The sequence below is a fragment of the Dryobates pubescens genome, chromosome Z, assembly GCF_014839835.1.
Source record: "Dryobates pubescens isolate bDryPub1 chromosome Z, bDryPub1.pri, whole genome shotgun sequence".
NCBI lineage: Eukaryota > Metazoa > Chordata > Aves > Piciformes > Picidae > Dryobates > Dryobates pubescens.
In genome coordinates, this window is record NC_071657.1 from 92,429,859 (window position 1) to 92,451,832 (window position 21,974).

General features: G+C 45.7%; 1 protein-coding gene across 1 annotated transcript in view; it reads left to right on the plus strand.

The window, feature by feature from the left end:
* The window catches only part of C7 (complement C7), a 37,918-nt gene extending 18,312 nt beyond the window's left edge, over nt 1-19,606 (plus strand). Inside the window, exons 16-18 of the mRNA XM_054178483.1 lie at nt 320-416; nt 16,554-16,738; nt 18,861-19,606. Coding sequence (XP_054034458.1) covers nt 320-416; nt 16,554-16,738; nt 18,861-19,048 — 470 coding nt within the window. The 3' untranslated portion in view covers nt 19,049-19,606. The remainder of the gene's footprint in view (nt 1-319; nt 417-16,553; nt 16,739-18,860) is intronic.
* Nucleotides 19,607-21,974: the final 2,368 nt, after the last annotated feature.

The following is a 21,974-nucleotide window of genomic DNA, read 5'->3' on the forward strand; positions in this document are numbered from 1 at the left end:
AAGTTTACTGGAAAAAACCAGCTGCTGCAGAAAGGAGATGAACGTTTAAACTTGGACAGAGTAGCTATCTCATTCCTTCTGAGTCATGACCTGTGGAATTACTGAACAGAAGCTTTGTGAAGCGTGTTGTATCTTTTTAGTAATGTTGATTCCTTCTACTCAGTAGATATTTTACTGAACATGCAGGATGTGACTTTATGTCATGATTGTATAATTCAGTGGCTTTTAAGGCCAACTGATAGCATAACTTCAGAGCAGACCTTTAACAGCCTTTGTTTTCCTGACCCTTGATAGCACTGTCTGTGTTCTTCTGCTTCAGTGCCCAGTGTGAAACCAGAAGTGACAGAGCCTAAATGTCAACCATGGGAGAAAGCTCATCAGTTGCGATGTGTATGCAAAATGCCCTACGAGTGTGGGTAAGTTCAGGCTGAATTTGGCAATGATTTTTTCAAGATCAGTTAAATTTCTTAAGTCTTTAGTCCATGACTGATGAGAAAGCTTTACTCATATGAGAAGGAGGTATTGTACTTTGTTTGCTTTACAGCTCAATCAATGTCCTGCTCAACACTTACCTGCCTTGGCAGAGCTGTCAGTAAGTGGTGGAATTTGATTGGATGACAAAAGGTGGAGGGATAATTTCAGCTCTACTTGATCCATGGAAAAAGATAAAATAATACTTTCAAAATTTAGAAAATTGAGGAAAAGTTAGAAGTGAGGTTCTTCTGACATAAACCATCAAAGCAGTAATCTAGTGAAATAAAGCAAATTTATTTTCCCTTCTGAGACACTGGAGGGTTATAGGAGGCACACTAACCTAATCTCCCATTTACACATCAGTTTGCACAGACCAGCCACATCACCCTTTCTGATATCATAACTTCCAGACCAGTGTTTATTTTTCCCTCTTGTATCTAAGCCCAAAGTCTGCAAAAAAACAATGCAGGAGAAATTTATGGAAATTAATTCTCTGCTAAACATGGATATAACAGAGGCAAAACAGAAGAGTAATAAGAATACACCTGAGACCACCTGGCACTGATGACCAGATGTGCCAAAAAGCTCAGCCTTCCAACACCTCAGCTGTTTTTTCACAGGCTGGATGAAGTCTCCTATAAAGTCCTTACAGTGGGTGTGAGCTCTGGATATGAAATCTGGCAAGATGCTGAGTAGTCTGGAATCTCTAGGAACTCAAAACTAAAATTGGTGATCTTAGTTCAGGTTTTTTTTGTAGACCTGCTGGACACTCCCCTAGGTCTGAGGCCATTGTTTTGTATGCAAAAATAAGAGCCAAATTTGTAACAACTCTTCTAACATTCCATTGATGTCCTTGAACACTAAATATTTTAAATAATTGGGTCCTACTGTTTTTGTCTCCATACTCATTAAAGTGAGACAATAACCCCTCCTCTAGTTCATCAGAGGTTAGTTAAGTGAAGGATGAGGCATTATGAGCCATAATGGAAGGGAAGGCCTTAGGCAGAGTCATAATAATCTTAGTAGTTAATCACATTCAGATAGGCATTCAGGTTATAATTAATCTATTAATTCCCTGTTTCTGTCTTTTTTTATAGTTATGTTCAAAATGGCAGAAAGATAGATAACAGTAATTGCTGTTACCTGATGCCATCTTTTCACTCTGCCTTGAAATAACACATCTAATAATAGAAGGATAAATCATCAACTGCCAACTCTGATTAATCTGCCAGCCTGTGAAAGCTGTAGGAGTAAGGCATGTAAGCAGATCGTGGTCCTTCCTTAGAGAGCAGAAGTAACTTGGTTTGCTTTCCAATGGCAGTGACTTTTAGCAGCAACCTGAGCTAGAATAAAGAGTTCATGTGGGAATTCAAGAACAGCGTGGTTCCAGATCCATCCTTCTTCATTTTCTGAGAGACTAACAGTTGAGACTTCCAGGGGCATCATGCAAACCCTACAATGGACTGGTGTGGGGTAATTTGTCCCTCATGATGTGGTACCTTAGGCTACATCTCCCCTCAATAATTAGAGACAGGGAACAATCCTAGGCACCAGAGCTGCTAAACTGCTAAAGCAACTCTTGGCAGAGCTTTGGCAAGAGCCAGCTCCCAGATAATTGCCAGGCACAGCAGAGTTACTAGGCTCAGAGATACTTCCTAACAGGCACTCTGATGCCGTCTTCATCTTTTGGAGGCAGAGAGTTTAACAGTATGGACCCCAGCTATGCTGTGTGAACTGACCCTAGTGCAAGGAAGGGGTCAGAGTACAGTTAGTGTGTTAAAGCAGGTGAAACCTCAGTCTCCAGTAGCTAAAGACTATCTCCATGGTGAAACATGAGATTTGGTAATTTTTAAATACCATCTTTTCCCTTTTTTTGGCATTTATTTGCATGTCATCTCTGTCTCTCCTAAGAATTCTTGGCCTGTGTCATATGAAAACTTATAGTATTAAATATAATTTAAAGAAGTTTCAATAATTTCCACTATGCTGAGTTTTTCACTTTTTAATTTCACCAAAAGTTGCCTGCCTTCTGTTGTAGGTGATAGGGAGAAATATTTGCAGACTTACATCTGATTTTTAATTTTTCATAGTATGCTCTTTAGTAAAAGCTAACTCATACCCAGGCCTTCTTTTTCTGGTAAAAGGTCTTCAGTTTCTTGCATTTCTTGCAGAGCGACCTCAACAGGCTGGATGGGTGGGCAGAGGCCAGTGGGATGAGATTTAATAAGGCTAAGTGAAGGGTTCTATACTTTGGCCACAACAACCCCATGCAGCCCTATAGGCTGGGGAGAAATGGCTGTAGAGCAGCCAGGCAGAAAGGTACCTGGAGGTGCTGGTAGATAATAGGCTGAACATGAGCCAGAAGTGTGCCCAGGTGGCCAAGAAGGCCAATGGCATTCTGGCCTGTATCAGGAATAGTGTGGACAGCAGGAGCAGGGAGGTCATTCTGCCCCTGTACTCAGCACTGGTTAGGCCACACCTTGAGTCCTGCGTCCAGTTCTGGGCCCCTCAGTTTAGGAAAGATGTTGACTTGCTGGAACGAGTCCAGAGAAGGGCAACAAAGCTGGTGAGCCTCCTCTTCTCCAGGCTAAACAACCCCAGCTCCCTCAGCCTCTCCTAATAGGGCTTGTGCTCCAAACCTCTCCCCAGCTTTGTTGCCCTTCTCTGGACATATTCCAGCAACTCAACATCTTTCCTAAACTGGACACAGGACTCAAGGTGTAGCCTAACCAGAGCTGAGTACGGGGGCAGAATGACACAAATGAGGCCAAAATATCAATAGCAAGGCTATTTATTAACAGAATAAAGTGGATGGAACTGAAGGGAGAGGGGGAAAATGGAGAGAGAGTGTGAGCAGTAAAGGTATTATATTACTGCCCTCTCACCACCCCCTAGCCCCAGGACAATTTAGGTCTGTGGAAGGGTGCTGCTGCATCCTTGTTGGCTTTTAGTGTCTGCCCAGGAGGAGGGGAGGGGAGAGATCCCAAAGTCCAAGTCCTTCTCTGAGCAGCCTCCAACATGTGGTGACTTGAGTAAGATATCTTTTCTCTTCTCCAGGAGTTATAGTTTTCTTTTTACAGCAGGCAAAACATAGGGCATGGCTTTGCTGGTAGGGGTGAAGATTCCTGGGCTGCTTCCAGGCTGGATGTTCATGGTGATGGTTTTTCTTCTGTGTCTGCCTTCTTCTCTCCTTGTTTCTTCTCTTCTGAGTGGGCATCACTCAGGTCTTTTAGTCACAGGGGATTTTTAGGTTTGTGGCGGGGTATTGTCCCCAGGGAATCTTCCCGTGCATTCCTTCTGTGCTTACAGGGGTCTGGCAGAGGGTGGAGGGGCTCTGCCTCCTCCTTCGCCTTTTACCTGCCCATACACACAATACACATCAGGGGCTTATCCTGTCGGGTGGTGAATCCCTTGTATCCTTTTCACCATCCTCCCTTTCAGGGGTAGCTGATGATCTTGTCTGTGCACATTCCAGACAGTACCAGTGGAGTCTGCCCATTGCGCATTTCTATTGCCAGAGGGTCTTTTCACCTTCCCCTCCCAGGGCAGCTGTTGTCTGGTGAAGAGAAAAGGTGATTTTATCTTTGTTGATTCACATCAAGAGAGACAAGATTTAGTCTCTTACACATGGTCAGTGGAGTTGAATGACTGCAGGTCTGGCTGCTTCAGTTTGTCTCCTGGGAGATGGAATGTGGTATTGTGACTCAGCTCTGCCAGCTCTGCCACCTTTTGACAGGGGAAGACTGGGTTAAGAGCTAAAAGAGTTGGAATCTCTGAATTCCAGGTCCAGCTTCATGTCCAAGTGGAAAGCAGTTTGAAGCAGTGTCCCTCCAGGATTCCTACTGGCACCAATGCTAGTTCCTGTCTTTCCCACTGACATGGCCAGTGGGATGGAGGCACCCTCAGTAAGTTTGTGGATGACAGCAAGCTGAGTGATGTGTTTGACATGCTGGAGAGATGGGGTCTTGAGGAGTGGGACAACTTCATGAGGTTCAACATTGTAAATGGGGTTGGATGGCACTCTGAGCAGCCAAGTCGGTGATGTCCCTGCTGTCTGCAGGGAGGTTGGGCTAGGTGACCCTTAACTGTTTCTTCCAACCCAAACCATTCCATGATTCTATGATTTCTGATGCAGTTACCTCACCAGCTGCAGCATGTGGCTGAAGTTTTCCTCATGGTGTATTTATAAGCTTCCTTCCACAGACTCTCTGCTTTCAAGTCTGTCTGGTCTCCTATTGTAGTTTCAGGTGAGCTCTCTCCAGCTTCTGGGTTATCTCTGTGAAATGTGTAGGTGCTTTGTTCTCTCAGAAAACAAAACAAATTAAAACCTCAAGACCTAAATCCACCTTTCTTCTGTATTTGAAACAGAGTTGAGATTTTTTTTAACATACTTAATGTTAAACAGTGAAGATAATCATCCTGGGAGGATTTGTTTGAGGTTTTTTTCTGCCAAAGAAACTTCATACAGCATGGAAGAGAATTTGATTTTCAACTCAAACAGTTGAAGAACTCATTTGTACATGTTCTCTATAGCACAGTTCAAATTATCTCCATGGTTTTGGTTGCTTTGTGCACAAACTCAAACCTTGGTTCAGAAGAGGTAGATGGGAAAGAGAGGACAGTGATGAATTCAGACCCTCCATCCCCAAATTCAAGGGAGGTTCTCAAGGGACCACATCTAGAGTATTGTGTCCAGTTCTAGGGAGATGGGGGTATACTGGAGAAGGCTATGGGGATGATGAAGGTACTGGAACACCTGTCTGATGAGGAAGGGCTGAGAGAGCTGGGGTACTTTGGTCTAGCGAGAGGGAGTCTGAGAATGGAACTTATTGATGTTTATGGGTGTCTGGAAGGGTGGGTGTTTGGGAGAGGGGCCTGGTCTCTTCTCAGTGGTGTCCTGTGATGGGACCACGGGCCAATGCACATGGACAGAGAGACGCACGTGTACAGGGAGTTCCACATTTACATGAGGAGAAATTTCTTTACTGGAGGGGTGGCAGAGCACTGGAGTAGGCTGCCCAGGGAAGTTGTAGAATTTCCTTTTCTGGAGACTTTGGGGGGCTGGTCTGGATACATTCCCTTGTGGCCTGCCCTAGCTGTTCCTGCTTCAGCAGTGTTAGACTCGAACTCCAGAGGAAATGCCTCTGGAGGTGCCTTTCAACCCCCATTCTGTGATTCAGTGAACTCAGAAGGCTAGATATGTTTGGATCATATGTCCAGGGAGTTGGTTTTTGTGCTATTGCTTTTTCACCTATTTTGAGCTGGTGATTGGCTTGCACTTGATGAATGGGATTCAACTTCACCTGTCTCTTCTCATCAGCCACTGAAGTACTGCCTACTTTGGCTCCTGAAATTCATGTTTCTAGAGTGTTCAACTGCATGCTCATGTGGGTGAATCCAGGAGAATTAACCACTTGAAATGGATGTTATGAGCTGATAGTAAGTGAAAAACAGATTTTAAGTAATCCTTTAGACTGAATTTTATACTTTGCAGTCTCTCTTGATGTATTTAGGTCAGAACTTGTTTCATAAGCCATTACTTACTGCACCTTATTTTAACTAAAATCCTCTTCTTTGTAAACGGATAAGCCTACATTGTCTTTTCTGGTGTCAGAATGTCTCCAGTTCTGATCAAGTTCCAAAGACTTCAGATTTGTTTTCTCTTAATCTTTCTTCTTCAAAAATGTGGGGTTGTTTCAGGTTTGTTAACCACTGTAGCCCATGTAAATAGTTGAATAGTTCCCTTTATGAGCTCTGTTTTTCTTGCCCATAGAAGCACAGGTCTGACTGTCAAGAGTTTGACTCTAAGAAACTTGATCAAACATTTCTCTTTGGGGAGCTGTGGGACTGTAGAATATTAGTAGACCTTTGAAGGTGAAAGGTATTTGACACACCTAAATACCTTTTCTTTCTAAACTCTTTGGTACCATGTGGGGAAGACAGATCTCTTTCTGAAGATCTGAATTGGGCAGCTCTTTAGACATGAGGCACAAGCTTGTGGATGATGCTAAACTCTGTGCTGCTTTTGACATGGTGGAGGGACAGGATCCATCCACAAGGACTTGGCCAGTCTTGAGAAATGGGAGAACTTCATGAGGTACAACTTTCTATATGAGGTTGGACAGAACTCTGAGCAACCTGCTCTAGGTGCAGATATCCATACTGACTGCAGGAGGGTGTTGACTGGATGACCTTAAGAGCTTCCTTCCAAGCAAAACCATTCCATGATGTTATGATTTGGGAGAGGCAGAGATTTTCTGTGACACTGTGGTGTTTCTGCTCCATTGCCACGCTCAGGTATGAATGCTAGCACCAGTCCTGACCTTCTTCCTTTGCAGCACATCAAAGGCCTGACGCAGGAGGATTGCAAACTGGGCTTCTGAGAGGTTTCTAGGAAAGAAACATGTTGACTTTTGAATGAAAACACAGCATCTCAATGATCTTGGAGTGTATTTTGAGGGCAAAGACACTTCTCCAAGGCACATCCATGTGGACCTTGTGCAACGTCCCCATGGCACAATCTCTGTGCCCCCAAGATTACTGTGTCCAACTCTCTGTCCTGGTCTTAAGTTGCAGAAGCTATCCCAGCTGAAGATGGGCTCAGAAGTCCCTTGCTGAGCTGGACTTCATTTGCAGCACCTTGTAAAGGGGGAAGTAAGAAGTGCTTCACTGCAGAGCTGTTTGGAACAGGCTAGAAGTGGAGAAAGCTCCTCATAGAATCACACAGAATGGTAGTGGTTGGAAGTGGATCATCAAGTCCAGCCCCACTGTTGGAGTGGGATCACCTAGGGCAGATCTCACTGGACCACATCCAGGTGGGCCCTGAAGGTTGCCAGAGATGAAGACTCCTCTGCCTCTCTGGGCAGCATGTTCCAGTTGCACTGTCACCCTCAAAGTGGAGAAGCTCCTTCTCATGTTTAGGTGGAACTTCTTGTGTTTAATTTTGTGTCTTTTGCCTCTTGTCCTGTCACTGGGGACCACTGTGAATATTCTGGCCTCATCTTCCTGACACCCACACCTTAGATATTTGTGGGCATTGGTGGGATCCCTTCTCAGCCTCCTCTTTTCCAGGCTGAGCAACCTTAGCTCTCCCAGATGTTCCTCATATGAGAGATGTTCCTGTCCCCTCTGTGTCTTAGTGGCCCTGTGCTCTCCTGTGTTTCTTCTAGAGCTGGGGAGCAAACTGGCTGAGGGTCTATTCTGTCCCTTTGTCTAGGTCACTGATAAATACATTGCATAGGGCTGGACCCAATTCTGACCCCTGGGGGGACTCCACTGGCCAGAGGCCTCAAACTAGACTCTGTCCCACTGACCACAACACTCTGAGCCCTGTACTTCAGCCAGCTCCTACCCGATTTCGCTGTCCAGTTGCCCAATTCACACATGCTAAGCTTGGCTGTGTGGGAGGCAATGTCAAAAGCTTTGCTGAAATCAGGATAGATGACATCCACTATCCTTCCCTCATCTGCCTGTCTAGTTATGTCATCAGAAAGGCTATCAGATTGGTCAAGTTTGACCAATGCTGAATCCATCTTGACTGCTCAAGATAAGTCTCTTTTCCTCAACATGATTTGATATGGTGCCAGGAACCAGCTGTTGCATCAGCTTTACAGAGAAGGAGGTGAGGCTGACCAGCCTATAGTTAATCAGGTGCTCCCTCTTGTCCTTTTTGAAGACTGGAGTGACATTGGCCTTCCTCCAGTCCTCAGGCACCTCTCCTGTTCTCAAGGACTCTTCAAAGATTATGGAGAGTGGCCTAGCAATGACTCCTGCTAGCTCCCTCAGCACTCATGGGTGTAGGAGGGAGGGGACAGGCTCTTCTCAGTTCCGTGCTCTGAGAGGATGAGGGGCAATGGATATAAACTACAGTACAGGAGGTTCCAACCCAACATGAGGAGGAACTTCTTTGCTGTGAGAGTTGTAGAGCACTGAAACAGGCTTCCCAGAGAGGTTGTGGAGTCTCCTTCTCTGGAGACTTTGAAGACCCACCTGGATGTGTTCCTGTGTGAGCTGTGCTAGATTCTATGGTCCTGTTCTGGCAGGGCGATTGGACTCAAAGATCTCCAGAGGTCCCTTCCAACTCCTAATATCCTGTGATCCTGTGATCCCACTGGGGCCCATGGGATTTGTGTATGTTCAGTTTGCTTAATTGATCCCTAATCCAATCCTCTTCAACTAAGGCAAAAATATTCCTTTCTCCTGACTTGCTCTGTAGTCTTTAAAGTCTGAGATTCCTGAGGGCTGTCTTTAGTAGCAGTGAAGACCAAGGCAAAGGTGGCATGCAGTAACTCCACTTACTCTGTGTCCTTGGTCACCAGAGCACCCACTGCATTTAGCAGTGGACCCATGTCTCCTCTGGTCTTCCTTTTGCCTCCAACAGACTCGAAAAAGCCTTTCTTGTTGGTCTTGATCTCCCTTGCCAGGTTTGGTTCTGAGGAAGCCTTAGATTTCCTCATCACATCCCCACATCCTCTGACAACAGTCTTGTATTCCTCCACATTGGTCAGCCATGTTCTGTAGACTTCTTTCTTCCACTAGATTCTATAGCCCTGCTCTGACAGGGGGGCTGGACTTGATGATCTCCAGAAGTCCCTTCCAACTCCTAACATCCTGTGATCCTAAGTTTATTAAGTAACTCCCTGCTCACCCATGCAGGTTTCTTAGATCTCTTCCCTGATTTCTTACTCTTTGGGATGTTCCAGTCTTGAGCTTGGAGGAAATGACACTTGAGTATTGACTAGCTCAATAACTATCTAGGACCCTATCCCATGTGACCTTCATGAGCACCTTGGAAATCACCAAGCACATGCTGAGCATGTGATCTTCCTTCAGGGGAAGCTTTTCAGCTTGGCATTGAAGCCTGAACAGCAGAGAAAGAGGAGCCTTGAGGCAGCCTCTTGCAGGGGAAGGCTTATGTGGTGCCTCTGGTGTTGAATTCCAAGGGTGAAAGGACACTGTGAGATTGTCAGCGTGTTCTTGACATGGTTCTGGTCTGTGCCAGCAACATCTGAGCCAAAGAATCCCTAGGCAGAGCAGAAGGTGGAACATGAGCTGGCGGTCCTTGCCAGTGCAGGGTGTGAAGATGGCCCCCTTCTCTTGGGACAGTGAGCTTGGCCATCTGCTCAGCCTCTGGGCAAAGAGCGTTGGCCAAAGATCACTGAGCTGTTAGAGTGGGTCCAGAGAAGGGCAACAAAGCCCGCAAAGCGCCTGGAGGACAGGTCTTGTGAGGAGCATCTGAGGGACCCAGGTTGTTTAACCTGGAGAGAAGGAGACTGAGGGAAGACCTTCTTGATCTCTACAACTCCTTGAAAGGAGGTTGAGCCAGAAGGGGGTTGGTCTCTTCTGAGATATAGTAACAAGTGACAGAACAAGAAGAAATGGCCTCAAGTTGTACCAGGGAGGTTTGAATTGGACAAGAGGAACAATTTCTTCCCTGAAAGGGTTGTCAAACCCTGGAACAGGCTGCCCACGCAGTGGTGGCATCTACTCCAGGCAACCTCATTGAGGGGAGCCTACCTGTGAACCCTTCCTACTCCAGCTACAGGGGTTTGGGGTTCTCAGGCTCTTGTCTTGCTGGGGGACTTGAACCAACCTGACATCTGCTAGACAAATAGCATGGTGAGCTGCAGGCAGTCAAGGACACTCTTGAGCCAGGTATTAGACACCCCTACCCAAGAGGATGTGATACTGGGCCTGATGGTCATGAATGCAAGTGAACTCATCAGTGATGCTAAGACTAGGGGCAGCCTGGCCTGCAATGATGACATACTGGTGGAGTTTGCAGTCCTAAGGAACATGGGACAAGCAAGGAGTAAAGTCAGGACTATGAATTTTAGGAAAACAAACTTCCATCTCTTCAAGGAGCTAGTGGGAATCCCTGGGAAATAGTCCTCAAGGGCAGGGAAGGATTACAGAGCTGGCAGATGTTGCTTTCCTTAGAGAGCAAGGCCTCTCAGTCCCTATGTGTAAGAAATCAGGCAAGGAAGGGAAGAGGCTATGACTGAAGTGAGACCTGCTGGTAAACATAAATAGCAAAAGAGAACTGTACAGGCAGTGGAAGCAGGGACAGGTAGTCTGGAAGGAGTACAGGAACACCACACAGTTGTGTAGGGATGAGGTCAGGAAGGTAAAGGCATGGCTGGAGCTGAACTTGGCAAGAGATGCAAAGAATAATAAGAAGGGCTTCTACAGGTACCTCAACCAGCAAAGGAAGGTTAGAGAAAGCCTTCCTCCTCTGATGAGTGGGAATGGTGAGATGGTGTCAATAGAGGAGGATAAATTTTAAGTACTCAGTAACTTCCTTGCCTCAGTCTTCACTGGCAGTCTTGCTCCTCACCCCTCCCAAGTTGGTGGATCACTAGGTGAGAACCATGGGAATAAAGTCTATCCCACTGTAAGGCAAGATCAGGTCCAGGTCCACCTGACTAGTCTGAACATACATAAATCTATGGGACCTGATGAAATTCATCCCAGAGTCAGAAGAAATTGGCTGAGGTAGTCACAAAGCCCCACTCCATAATGTTTGGAAAGTCCTGGCAGTCAGGTGAAGTCCCTAGAGACTGGAAGAAGGGAAATGTTGTTCTTATGTTTAAAAAGGGAATTGCCAACCTGTCAGCCCCACCCTGCCATGCCCGGGAAGATCATGGAACAGATCCTCCTAGAAGCATAGCCTAGAACTTCCACACTATATTAAAGCACATAAAGGACAGAGAAATTATTTTCAACATCTAGCATGGCTTCAGCAAGGGCAAGTCCTGTCTCACCAACCTAGTGGCTTTCTCCAATGGAATGACTACGTTGGCAGACAAGAGACCAACAGATGTCATCCACCTGTACTTCTGTAAAGCCTTTGACGCAGTCCCAAACAATGTCCTTCTCTCTAAACTGGAAACAGATGTATTTAATGGCTGGACTGTTCAGGGCCTAAGAAATTGGTTGGATGGTTGTGTCCAGATGGAGAGCGGTGACAAGTGGTGTCCCTGAAGGGTCCTTACTGGGACCTGTACTGTTTAAGGTTTTTAACAGTGACATAGACAGCAGGAGGGAGTGCACCTTCAGCAAGTTTGATGATTATACCAGTCTGAGTGGTGCAGCTGAGGGACAGGATGCCATTCTATGTAAATGAATCTTATGAGGTTCAATAATACAAAGTATCACAGTATCACAGTATAACTAAAGTTGGAAGAGACCCCAAGGATCATCGAGTCCAACCTGTCACCACAGACCTCACGACTAGACCATGGCACCAAGTGCCACGTCCAATCCCCTCTGGAGCACCTCCAGGGACGGTGACTCCACCACCTCCCTGGGCAGCCCATTCCAATGACGAATGACTCGCTCAGTGAAGAACTTTCTCCTCACCTCGAGTCTAAACCTCCCCTGGTGCATCTTGAGACTGTGTCCTCTTGTTCTGGTGCTGGTTGCTTAGGAGAAGAGACCAACCCCTTCCTGGTTACAACCACCTTTCAGGTAGTTGTAGAGGGCAATGAGGTCACCCCTGAACCTTCTCTTCTCCAGGCTAAACAATCCCAGCTCCCTCAGCCTCTCCTCACAGGGCTGTGCTCAAGGCCTCTCCCCAGCCTTGTTGCCCTTCTCTGGACACGTTCAAGTGTCTTGATGTCCCTCTTAAACTGAGGGGCCCAGAACTGGACACAGTACTCAAGGTGTGGCCTAACCAATGCAGAGTCCAGGGGCACAATGACTTCCCTGCTCCTGCTGGCCACACTATTCCTAAAGCAGGCCAGGATGCCATTGGCCTTCTTGGCCACCTGGGCACACTGCTGGCTCATGTTTAGGTGGGTGTCAATCATCACCCCCAGGTCCCTCTCTGTTTGGCAGCTCTCCAGCCACTCTGACCCCAGCTTGTAGCTCTGCATGGGGTTGCCGTGGCCAAAGTTCAGCACCTGGCACTTGGACTTATTAAATGCCATCCCATTGGACTCTGCCCATCTGTCCAGTCGGTCGAGGTCCCTCTGCAGAGCCTTTCTGCCCTCTAACTGACCAACATCTGTTCCCAACTTGGTGTCATCTGCAAACTTGCTGATGACTGACTCAACCTCCTCATCCATATCATCAATGAAGATGTTAAAGAGGATGGGGCCCAGCACTGATCCCTGGGGGACGCCACTGGTGAGTGGCCACCAGCTGGATGTGGCACCATTCACCACCACTCTCTGGGCTAGGACCTCCAGCCAGTTCCTAACCCAGCACAGAGTGTTGCAGTCCAAGCCACGAGCTGACAGCTTAGCCAGCAGTTTACTGTGGGGGACGGTGTCAAAGGCCTTGCTGAAGTCCAGGTAGACCACATCCACAGCCCTCCCCACATCCACCAGAGGGGTCACCTGATCATAGAAGGAGATCAGGTTGGAGGGGCAGGACCTGCCCTTCCTAAATCCCTGTTGGCTGGACCTGAGCCCTTGGCCATCCTTCAGGTGCGCAGTTATTGCCGCCAGGATAATCTGCTCCATCACTTTCCCTGGCACTGAGGTCAGGCTGACTGGCCTGGAGTTTCGGGGTTCCTCCATCCGTCCCTTCTTGTGGATGGGGACCACATTGGCCAGTTTCCAGTCATCTGGGACCTCTCCAGTGAGCCAGGACTGGAGGAAAATGATGGAGAGCGGCTTGGCCAGCTCATCTGCCAGCTCTCTCAGCACCCTAGGATGGATCCCATCCGGTCCCATGGACTTGTGGGTGTCCAAGTGGCTCAGCAGGTCCCGAACCAATTCCTCATGGATTTCTGGGGCATTACACTGCTCCCCGAGCCTATTACCCAGCTCAGGAGGCCACTCATCCTGGACTCCTACCTTGCTGTTAAACATCGAGGCAAAGAAGGTGTTCAGGACCTCAGCCTTTGCCTCGTCTTCAGTCACCGTGTTCCCCTCCAGGTCCAGTAAGGAGTGGAGGTTCTTCTTGCCCTTCTTTTTAGTGGTAATATATTTGCAAAAATGCTTTTTATTATCTTTCACAGAGGTGGCCAGTTTCAGTTCCAACTGGGCCTTTGCCTCTCTAATTTTATTCCTACATAATCTAACCACTTCCTTGAACATACCTCGAGAAGCCTTCCCCTCCTTCCAGAGGTGATACAGCCTCTTTTTTCCCCTTAATTCCTCCAGGAGCTGCTTGCTCCTCCAGGCCCAGAGCCTTCCCCGCCGGCTCATCTTTCGGCACATGGGGACCTCCAGTTCCTGTGCCTTCAAGAGCTCCTGTTTGAAGTAGGTCCAACCCTCCTGGACACCTCTGTTCATGAGGGTTGGTACCCAGGGAACTTTACAAATAAGTTTCTTAAAGAGGCTGAAGTTTGCCCTCTGGAAGTCCAAGGTGAAGGTTCTGTTGGTGCTCCTCCCTATCTCCCTGCATATTGAAAACTTCACTGTCTCGTGGTCACTGCACCCTAGGCAGCCTCCCACGGTCACACCCCCCACCAGCCCTTCCCTATTGGAGAGCAGCAGGTCAAGCAGAGCCTGACCCCTGGTAGGCTCACTTACCAGCTGAGTCAGGAAGCAATCCTCTATTCGCTCCAGGAATCTTCTGGACTGCCTTCTCTCTGCTGAATTAAGTTCCCAGCAGATATCTGGCAGGTTGAAGTCACCTGGACAAGATCTGATGATCTTGAGACAGCCTCCAGTTGTTTGTAGAATAATTCATCAGCCTCCTCATCCTTGTTGGGTGGTCTATAACAGACTCCAACCAGGATGTCAGATTTGTTAGGCTGCCCTCTGATTTTAACCCACAGGCTCTCAATTCCCTCATCTTCCACCTCAAGTGGAAAAGCCACCCCTCCTCCTCTTCTCCCTCATCTATCCCTCCTAAAGAGCCTGTAATCCCCCAGTGTAGCGCTCCAATCGTGCGTGTTGTTCCACCAAGTTTTTGAGAAGGTGACTATGTACATGGTCCTGCACCTGGGTCAGGGCAATCCTCAATATCAATACAGGCTGGGGAATGATGAGATTGAGAGCAGCCCTTCAGATAAGGACTTGGAGGTGCTGATGGATGAAAAGCTGGAAATGTCTTGGGGGTACTGGTGGGTGAGAAGCTAGACATGAGCCAGCAATGTACACTTGCAGCCCAGAAGGCAAATCATGTCACAAGCTGCATCACAAGAAGTACAGTCAGTGGATAAAGAGAGGTGATTCTGCCACTCTGTTCTGGTGAGGCCTCCTCCAGAGTGCCATGTTCAGCTCTGGGGCCCCTAACACAAGAATGACATGGACCTGCTGGATTGGGTCTGGAGGAAGCCACAAGAGGGCTGGAGCACGTCTCTTACAAAGACAGGCTGAGAGAGCTGGAGTTGTTCAGCTTGGAGAAGAGAATACTCCAGGAAGACCTTGTAGCTGCATTTCAGTATCTGAAGGAGACCTACAGGAAGTCTGGGGAAGGACTGTTTAGAAGGGCATGTAGTAAAAGGATGAGGAGCAGGGTAGATTTAGGCTGGACATTAGGAAGAAGTTCCTTACAATGACAGTGGTGAATTATTGGAAGAAGTTGCCCAGGGATGTGATGAAGGCCTGACTGCTTGAGACACTCAAGTTCAGACTTGATGTGGCCCTGGACAGCCTCATCTACTTGGAGGTGTCCCTGCTCACTGCAGGGGGGTTGGACAAGATGACCTTTGAGGGTTCTTTCCAACCCCATGCAATCTGTAAATCCATGAAACATGAATGATGACTTTCTGAAACTGTCTGCAAAGCAAACTGTGTATTGTTGTCCAAGAATTGTTATCAACACTTTTAGAAGCTAATTTTTATGTTGTAGAACAATATTCAAGTTTCAAGAAATAAACAAGGAAATTCAGTGGATAAGTAGAGCAGATTTTTCATAACATTTCTGTGGAGATGCACACATATTTCCAGAAATATCATTGGTCTCTGACATCGGATCATAGTATCATAGTATCAGTCAGGGTTGGAAGGGACCACAAGGATCACCTAGTTCCAACCCCCCTGCCATGGGCAGGGACACCCCACACTAGACCAGGCTGGCCAGAGCCTCATCCACCCTGGTCTTAAACACCTCCAGGGACAGTGCCCCAAACACCTCCCTGGACAACCCATTCCAGGGCTTCACCACTCTCATGGGGAAGAACTTCCTCCTCACATCCAGCCTGAATCTCCCCACCTCCAGCTTCATTCCATTCCCCCTAGTCCTGATATCCTGAGAAGTCCCTCCCCAGCCTTCTTGTAGGCCCCCTTCAGATACTGGAAGGCCACAATTAGGTCACCTCAGAGCCTTCTCTTCTCCAGACTGAACTGCCCCAACTCCATCAATCTGTCCTCATAACATTTTGTTTAGTAAAAGGTGAGGCTTTTACAAAGCAACAGAGGAAAGGTCTTTGAGTACATTCTAATGTCTTATAATTAAGAAATAAAATAGTTTAATATATGTGCTGTGTATATACACAGAGAGAGAGTGACTGCCCATTGGAATGGGCTGCCCGAGGAGGTGGTGGGGTCACCATTGCTGGGGGTGTTCAGGGTGAGGCTTGACAGGATGCTTGGTTGCATGGTTTAGTTGATTAGGTGGTGTTGGATGATAGGCTGGACACGATGATCTTGAAGGTCTCTTCCAACCTGGTTTATTCTATTCTACTCTATTCTATTCTATTCTATTCTATTCTATTCTATTCTATTCTATTCTATTCTATTCTATTCCATTCCATTCCATTCCATTCCATTCCATTCCATTCCATTCCATTCTATCCTATATATATATATATAGGAAATGCTTTCTGTGCACATGTGTAATATATTAAAGAATAACTGAGATTTGAACTCTTCTTAACTAAAGCCTTGCTCTCACTGCTATGGACCTTAATGGCAAATACCCTGTAATACCCACATCTTGCACAGGGTGTGAGGCCTGGTGGGCCTGGTTCTGCTAAGGGGCAGCATCCTGTGGAAAAGGAAAGACTGAATTATTCATACATCTATGCCTTGAGCTCCCTTGCTGCAGTCTGAAGATGTACTTCAATGAACAGGAAAATTGGAACTGGACCCTAAATTGGAACTGGACTCCCTTAGCTCTTTTTTTAAAATACCAAGATAAAAACATTTAAATAACTTGATCCTTGTGTTTGTTTTCAGTCCTTCCCTGGATGTCTGTGCTACAGATCAAAGAACTAAGCGAAACACACCTTTAACTGTTTGTAAGATGCATGCCTTGGAGTGTATGGGCAGAAAATACTCTCTTACTAATGGAGAAAACTGCAAAACACCTCAGGCAGCTGAAATACCATGTGGGTCGTGCCGTTCTTGGGAAAAATGTGATGGTAAGAAAATCTTCACAATTGTAAGCAATATTGTTCATATGATATTAGTTGCACATTAGCTATAACTCTGTCCTGGCATGGTATCTCCAGACCCTCTCAGAAGCACCTGCTAGGCTGGTTCAAACCATCAGCCCAGTGTTTGGTGTCCAGATACGGGAGGAAGCTCCAACCATGGCAAAGAAAACCCTGCAGGGTATTGTAATAAAATGTACTATCTACAGGAAAATCTTACTCCTTGTTCACTGTGAATTACCATGTTGGCTCTCTGGAAGTTTTGGGTGAAACCCTTGCCCAACTCTTTTTACAGTACCCACATGTTTTAAATCCCTTAACATGGTAATTGTGGGTGTCCTTATGGTCCTGAGGAGTAACTAATCTTTTCCTGAAATTTGCCAAGCAGCACCCCCAGGAGTGTCTTGTGGTAAGGAATTGCATGTTTTGTTCTGTACTGTCTAGGAACACTGCTTCTGGTTTTGCTTCACTGCCTATGCCCACTTTCTCCTATTTTGATCAAAGGTGAATGTCTCTTCAGTCAGAGAAATAATCCCTGTATTTTGCAGTCTGTCTGCAGCGGAAGTTTTCAAATTCCCTGATCTCATTTCCCTGATTGTCCTACACTTCATTGCATTTAATGGAGGGGAAGAAGTGGAAAGATAAAGAAGTAAATTAGGTTTTTACAAGTGTCCCAGATAAAGGCATGGTTATTACAATATTTTTAAAATAAAGAAGATTATTTGATAGGAATTAATCTGGTTTGTCTAACAAGGTTGAATAGACACCAAAAAAAGAAAAAGGGGGGAAAAAAAGGCAAAAAAACCCCAAACCCAAATGAAAATTGATAATCAAAACTGTCTGGAGCTTCACCAGACACAGACAGAGGGGGAAAAAGAACAAAGGTACAACACTAAAACATAGTTGTGAAAAATAGATCTCAGATAGGATCTTCTTCTTATGTAATTATTTAGCTCTTGTCACTGATACAACTATTAATATTTAGGAGTAGATCCTTTGAACTAAGCAAACCTACCTGTTTATAAAGAAAGATTCCAGTTATAAGTGTTTTTGTGATTAGTTTGTCACTGTCCAAGGAATAGATCTCTCATTTTATATGTTACCTGGACTCTGGAGCAGTACACACAACAACCAGTTCAATGAGTTCAATATCACAGGCACTTTGAACAAGCTTTTCCCACAAGCACAATCAGCCACTGCTCCAAAGGTGCAGCAGTGTGCCACTTAGAATAGAATACATAGAATACATAGAATAAACCAGGTTGGAAGAGACCTTCAGGATCATCATGTCCAACCCATCAACCAGTCCAACACCACCTAAACAACTAACCCACGGCACCAAGCACCCCATCAAGTCTTCTCCTGAACACTTCCAATGATGGCGACTCCACCACCTCCCCAGGCAGCCCATTCCAATGGGCAATCACTCTCTCTGTATAGAACTTTTTCCTAACATCTAGCCTGAACCTCCCCTGGTGCAGCCTGAGACTGTGTCCTCTTGTTCTGGTACTGGCTGCCTGGGAGAAGAGACCAACATCCGTCTGTCTACAACCTCCCTTCAGGTAGTTGTAGAGAGCAATAAGGTCACCCCTGAGTCTCCTTTTCTCCAGGCTAAGCAACCCCACCTCCCTCAGCCTCTCCTCGTAGGGCTTGTGTTCCAAACCCCTCACCAACTTTGTTGCTCTTCTCTGGACACATTCCAGCAAGTCAGCATCCTTCCTAAACTGAGGGGCCCAGAACTGGACACAGGACTCGAGGTGCAGCCTAACCAGTTGTTTCCACTTCCAGTTTTCCTGCTGAACATGAATATCAGCTCTTTCTTATAAACATCTTTGATATTGAAAAGTCTCCCCACAATCAAGTCTCCCCAGAGCCTGCTCTTCTCCATGGTGAGCAACACCAACTCTCAGCCTTTGCTCATAAGGAAGATGTTCCATTCCTCTAATTTTTGTGGCTCTCCTCTGGACCCCCTCTAACAGGTTTATGTTTGTGTACTGAGTACCCTCCAGAAAATTAGTCTCAGTTGTACAGTTTTGCTGGAAATGTAGCAGTCTGGGTTTTGTTGATGTGGATACCATCCTGAGTGTTTTGCCTCTGTGCTTTTCCTTAGAGCAATCCAACACCTGTGTTTGTGATGAAGACAGGCCATGCAAGGAGGAAGGCATCCAGATCTGTGCTGAAGTGAGTGGCTCAGCTGCCCACCAGACCATGACTGAGTGTGAAGCAGGGCAGCTCAAATGCCAGGGGGAGACTGTCACCCTTGTCAGTATTAGGCCCTGTGACATACAGAGCAAATAAGATACGTTACGGTTCATTTTGCTTATTGCCATGGGATATGTCAAAATATGTCAGCTCTTGGGCACAACATACTTCAAATCTGGAACTACCAAATATAAGTTCTGCTGTGAAGTCTGCTGCTGATGGCACTGTGTGCATTGGCTCTGGTCTGCACTTAATCAGGGCCCAAGGCTCTTCTTTAGGCAGAGCTGCATTCACTTCCACCACTCATGACAAGACTCTTGCTTAGGCCCAGAACTTAGCACTGGCAAGTCTACTTTACATTTCCACTAGAGTTTAAAAATATTGCCCAAGTGCAAATACCAACACAGCATTTCTAATGATGGATTACTGTGTCTGACATTGTAAACATATCTTTGTTAAAGCCACACAATCATAGGTATGCACCGAGTAGATTTAGATTGGAAAAAAATAGACCAAAATAGGCTTGACAGAGTAAAGGTATGATTCTTCTCTTTTGATAAAGTAGCTTCTATCTTTTGTGCATTATTTACTTGAGGGAAAAGGGTGTGCTGCATTGAACCTGTTGTTGAGCCTGCAGCTCTTAGAGGTCAAAATTATGTGCATTAATAGTAAGATCATCTTTATGTAATGAGAAGGCCTGTATGCTTGCATCTTCTTGTACACAGAACAATTTCAAGAAAAAAAATCACCATTTTAACTTGTTTTATCTGTCATTGAGAGCTACATTTGCATGTGCAGATAATTCGGTTGCATTTGTCACATGCATTTGTTGGTGCCAAGACTAGTCTGATTACAGACCATTGCATGTAGAGGCCTTCCACCCCAGCAAGACTGTCACAAAGGCAGCTGTTAGGGAAAGTGTGTCTTCACAGAAGTGGAGACCTTCCACATGCAGTCCCCCTGGAGATACTTTTGAACAACCTTCTAAGGCTATTCTCCAACAAAAGAAGTTTCTTGCACTCTTTCCTTGCACAGCTAAACATGCTGTCTAGTGTATTCAAATAGTGGTACCTTTGCTCACATATGGTGTACCTTGCAAGTCTGTTCACGTACTCAAACTGGCAGTCTGATCTCTTCTGATTATTCTCAGATGGAAACAAGGGCTGGATAACAACTGGGTGATCAAGTAAGTGCTGTGCTATCAACAGGAAGCCTGTGTGCTTTTTAACAACAGATTTTATTTTTTGCTATCAATAAATACCTACCAGAGAAAACATCTGTCTTAGTTGTCATGTTTGCACCTGTAACTTCTTTATATAAGTCCTGCCCTCAGATGGAAAAGCTTTGCGTTCTGTGGTGCTGGCAGTGAGGATTAATCTGGTACATGAGCAGCATGCTTTCCCCTGGAGACTCCCTCTCCTGAGGGCAGCTATATTGGAGGGGAAGGCTACTGCTGGATTAACTGGAAAGCTCTCCTTTATGTTGTCTGGAACTTAGTGGCACTTTTTGGGGGTTTGAGCAAACTGTAAATTTTCTTAAATTGCTTATAGAAGAAAACAAACAGAATGGAAGCCAAATGAATTTAATCAGTATTTGATCTGTATTATTTGCTCAGGAGTAGCATATTTGGAGAGCAACCATTTTTTTTTTCCCTTGGTTACTCCCAATTCTTTTCTCCATGATTTCTAGCCTTTTTCTTAGGGCATCTGGCACAACATGTGGACCATGAGCCCACTGAGTACCAGTAGCTTCCACAGCTGCTTGAGGAAAGACAAAATCAGCTGGAAATTTCCTGACAGAACAGGGATACTAAGTGGCTTGGTGATTCATTTCCTCAAACCCAGTGAAACGTATGAAACCAGTGCAGGGACTCAAAATACTGAGAATTTCTCCTTAAGAAACAGTTAGAAAAACAAATAATGTTGCCTGATAATTGTCTTGATACATCATCAGGAACAGATCTCCTCATCCATAAAATAAATTAGTCTGAGATAGGACAAACAATATATTAATGAAGACTGCATTTCAAATGTTTCATCCAGTCCTTGACATCTCTGTGTTTATCTGACCCAGCTAAATCATTACAGGGATCCTTTTTCTTTCTAATTATCCACTCCATCTTTTTCCCCTCCTACGTCTCAGCCCAGACAGCTCTATGGACATCTCATAGATCCTTTCTCTCCTAGTCACTTGCCTACAGGTGTCCAGCAAAGGTCTGCTGTCCTTTGCACCAACACTGTAGTCCTTTCCTTGCCTTACTTTTGCCCTGTAACTGTTTTCAGTCTTGTATTTGATCAAGTCAGAAAGTGCCTCAATTCCATCCTCCATCCTGAAAAGTAAGGTGAGTAGGTAGAAGTTTTCTTTAAACCAATATGACTACTTAATGAAGGAAAGAAAGGTTCTTACATGACCAGTGGTTGGGACTACAATTTGTCCAAGCATTCGTTCACCCCTGTGGTGTGCATATCTGCTGGCTACACTTTAGCCCTTCCAGTACAGAAGCATCTCCAGTCACTGTGATCTACCTCTTCATCGTGCCAAATTAACAAGGAAATGCATTTTCCCTGGTAAGAAAGCAAAGGCATCAGATGAGAAGAATGACAGAGTGATTCAATGGAATCAATCAGCTTACCTGGCAGAGAGTGGTAAGCCTCTTTGTTTTATCTTAGCTGAATGACTGCATGCTTCTTTTGGGTGAGCATTTGTCCCATCATCATGAGCCAGGATATTTGGAAGGAATTTGATGTTAGATGGCTTGAGCTTTGGGAAGGTGAAAAGCAGAAATCAGGATCTGCAGAACACTTCCATGACAGATTATGAGCTTTTATGGGAACTGAGCTCTTCTAAGCTACTGAGAGCATCACTCTGCCTTGTTTACACATTTCTGGGTCTATGATGCCACATCCAATGAGACCTGTAGTGTATACATACCCCAAGAGCAAGCATCATAGAATTCATGCAGCATTGTAAGTACGTGCCCCTATTACCAGTGAGATGAGATCCTGTAGAGTTACACATTGTA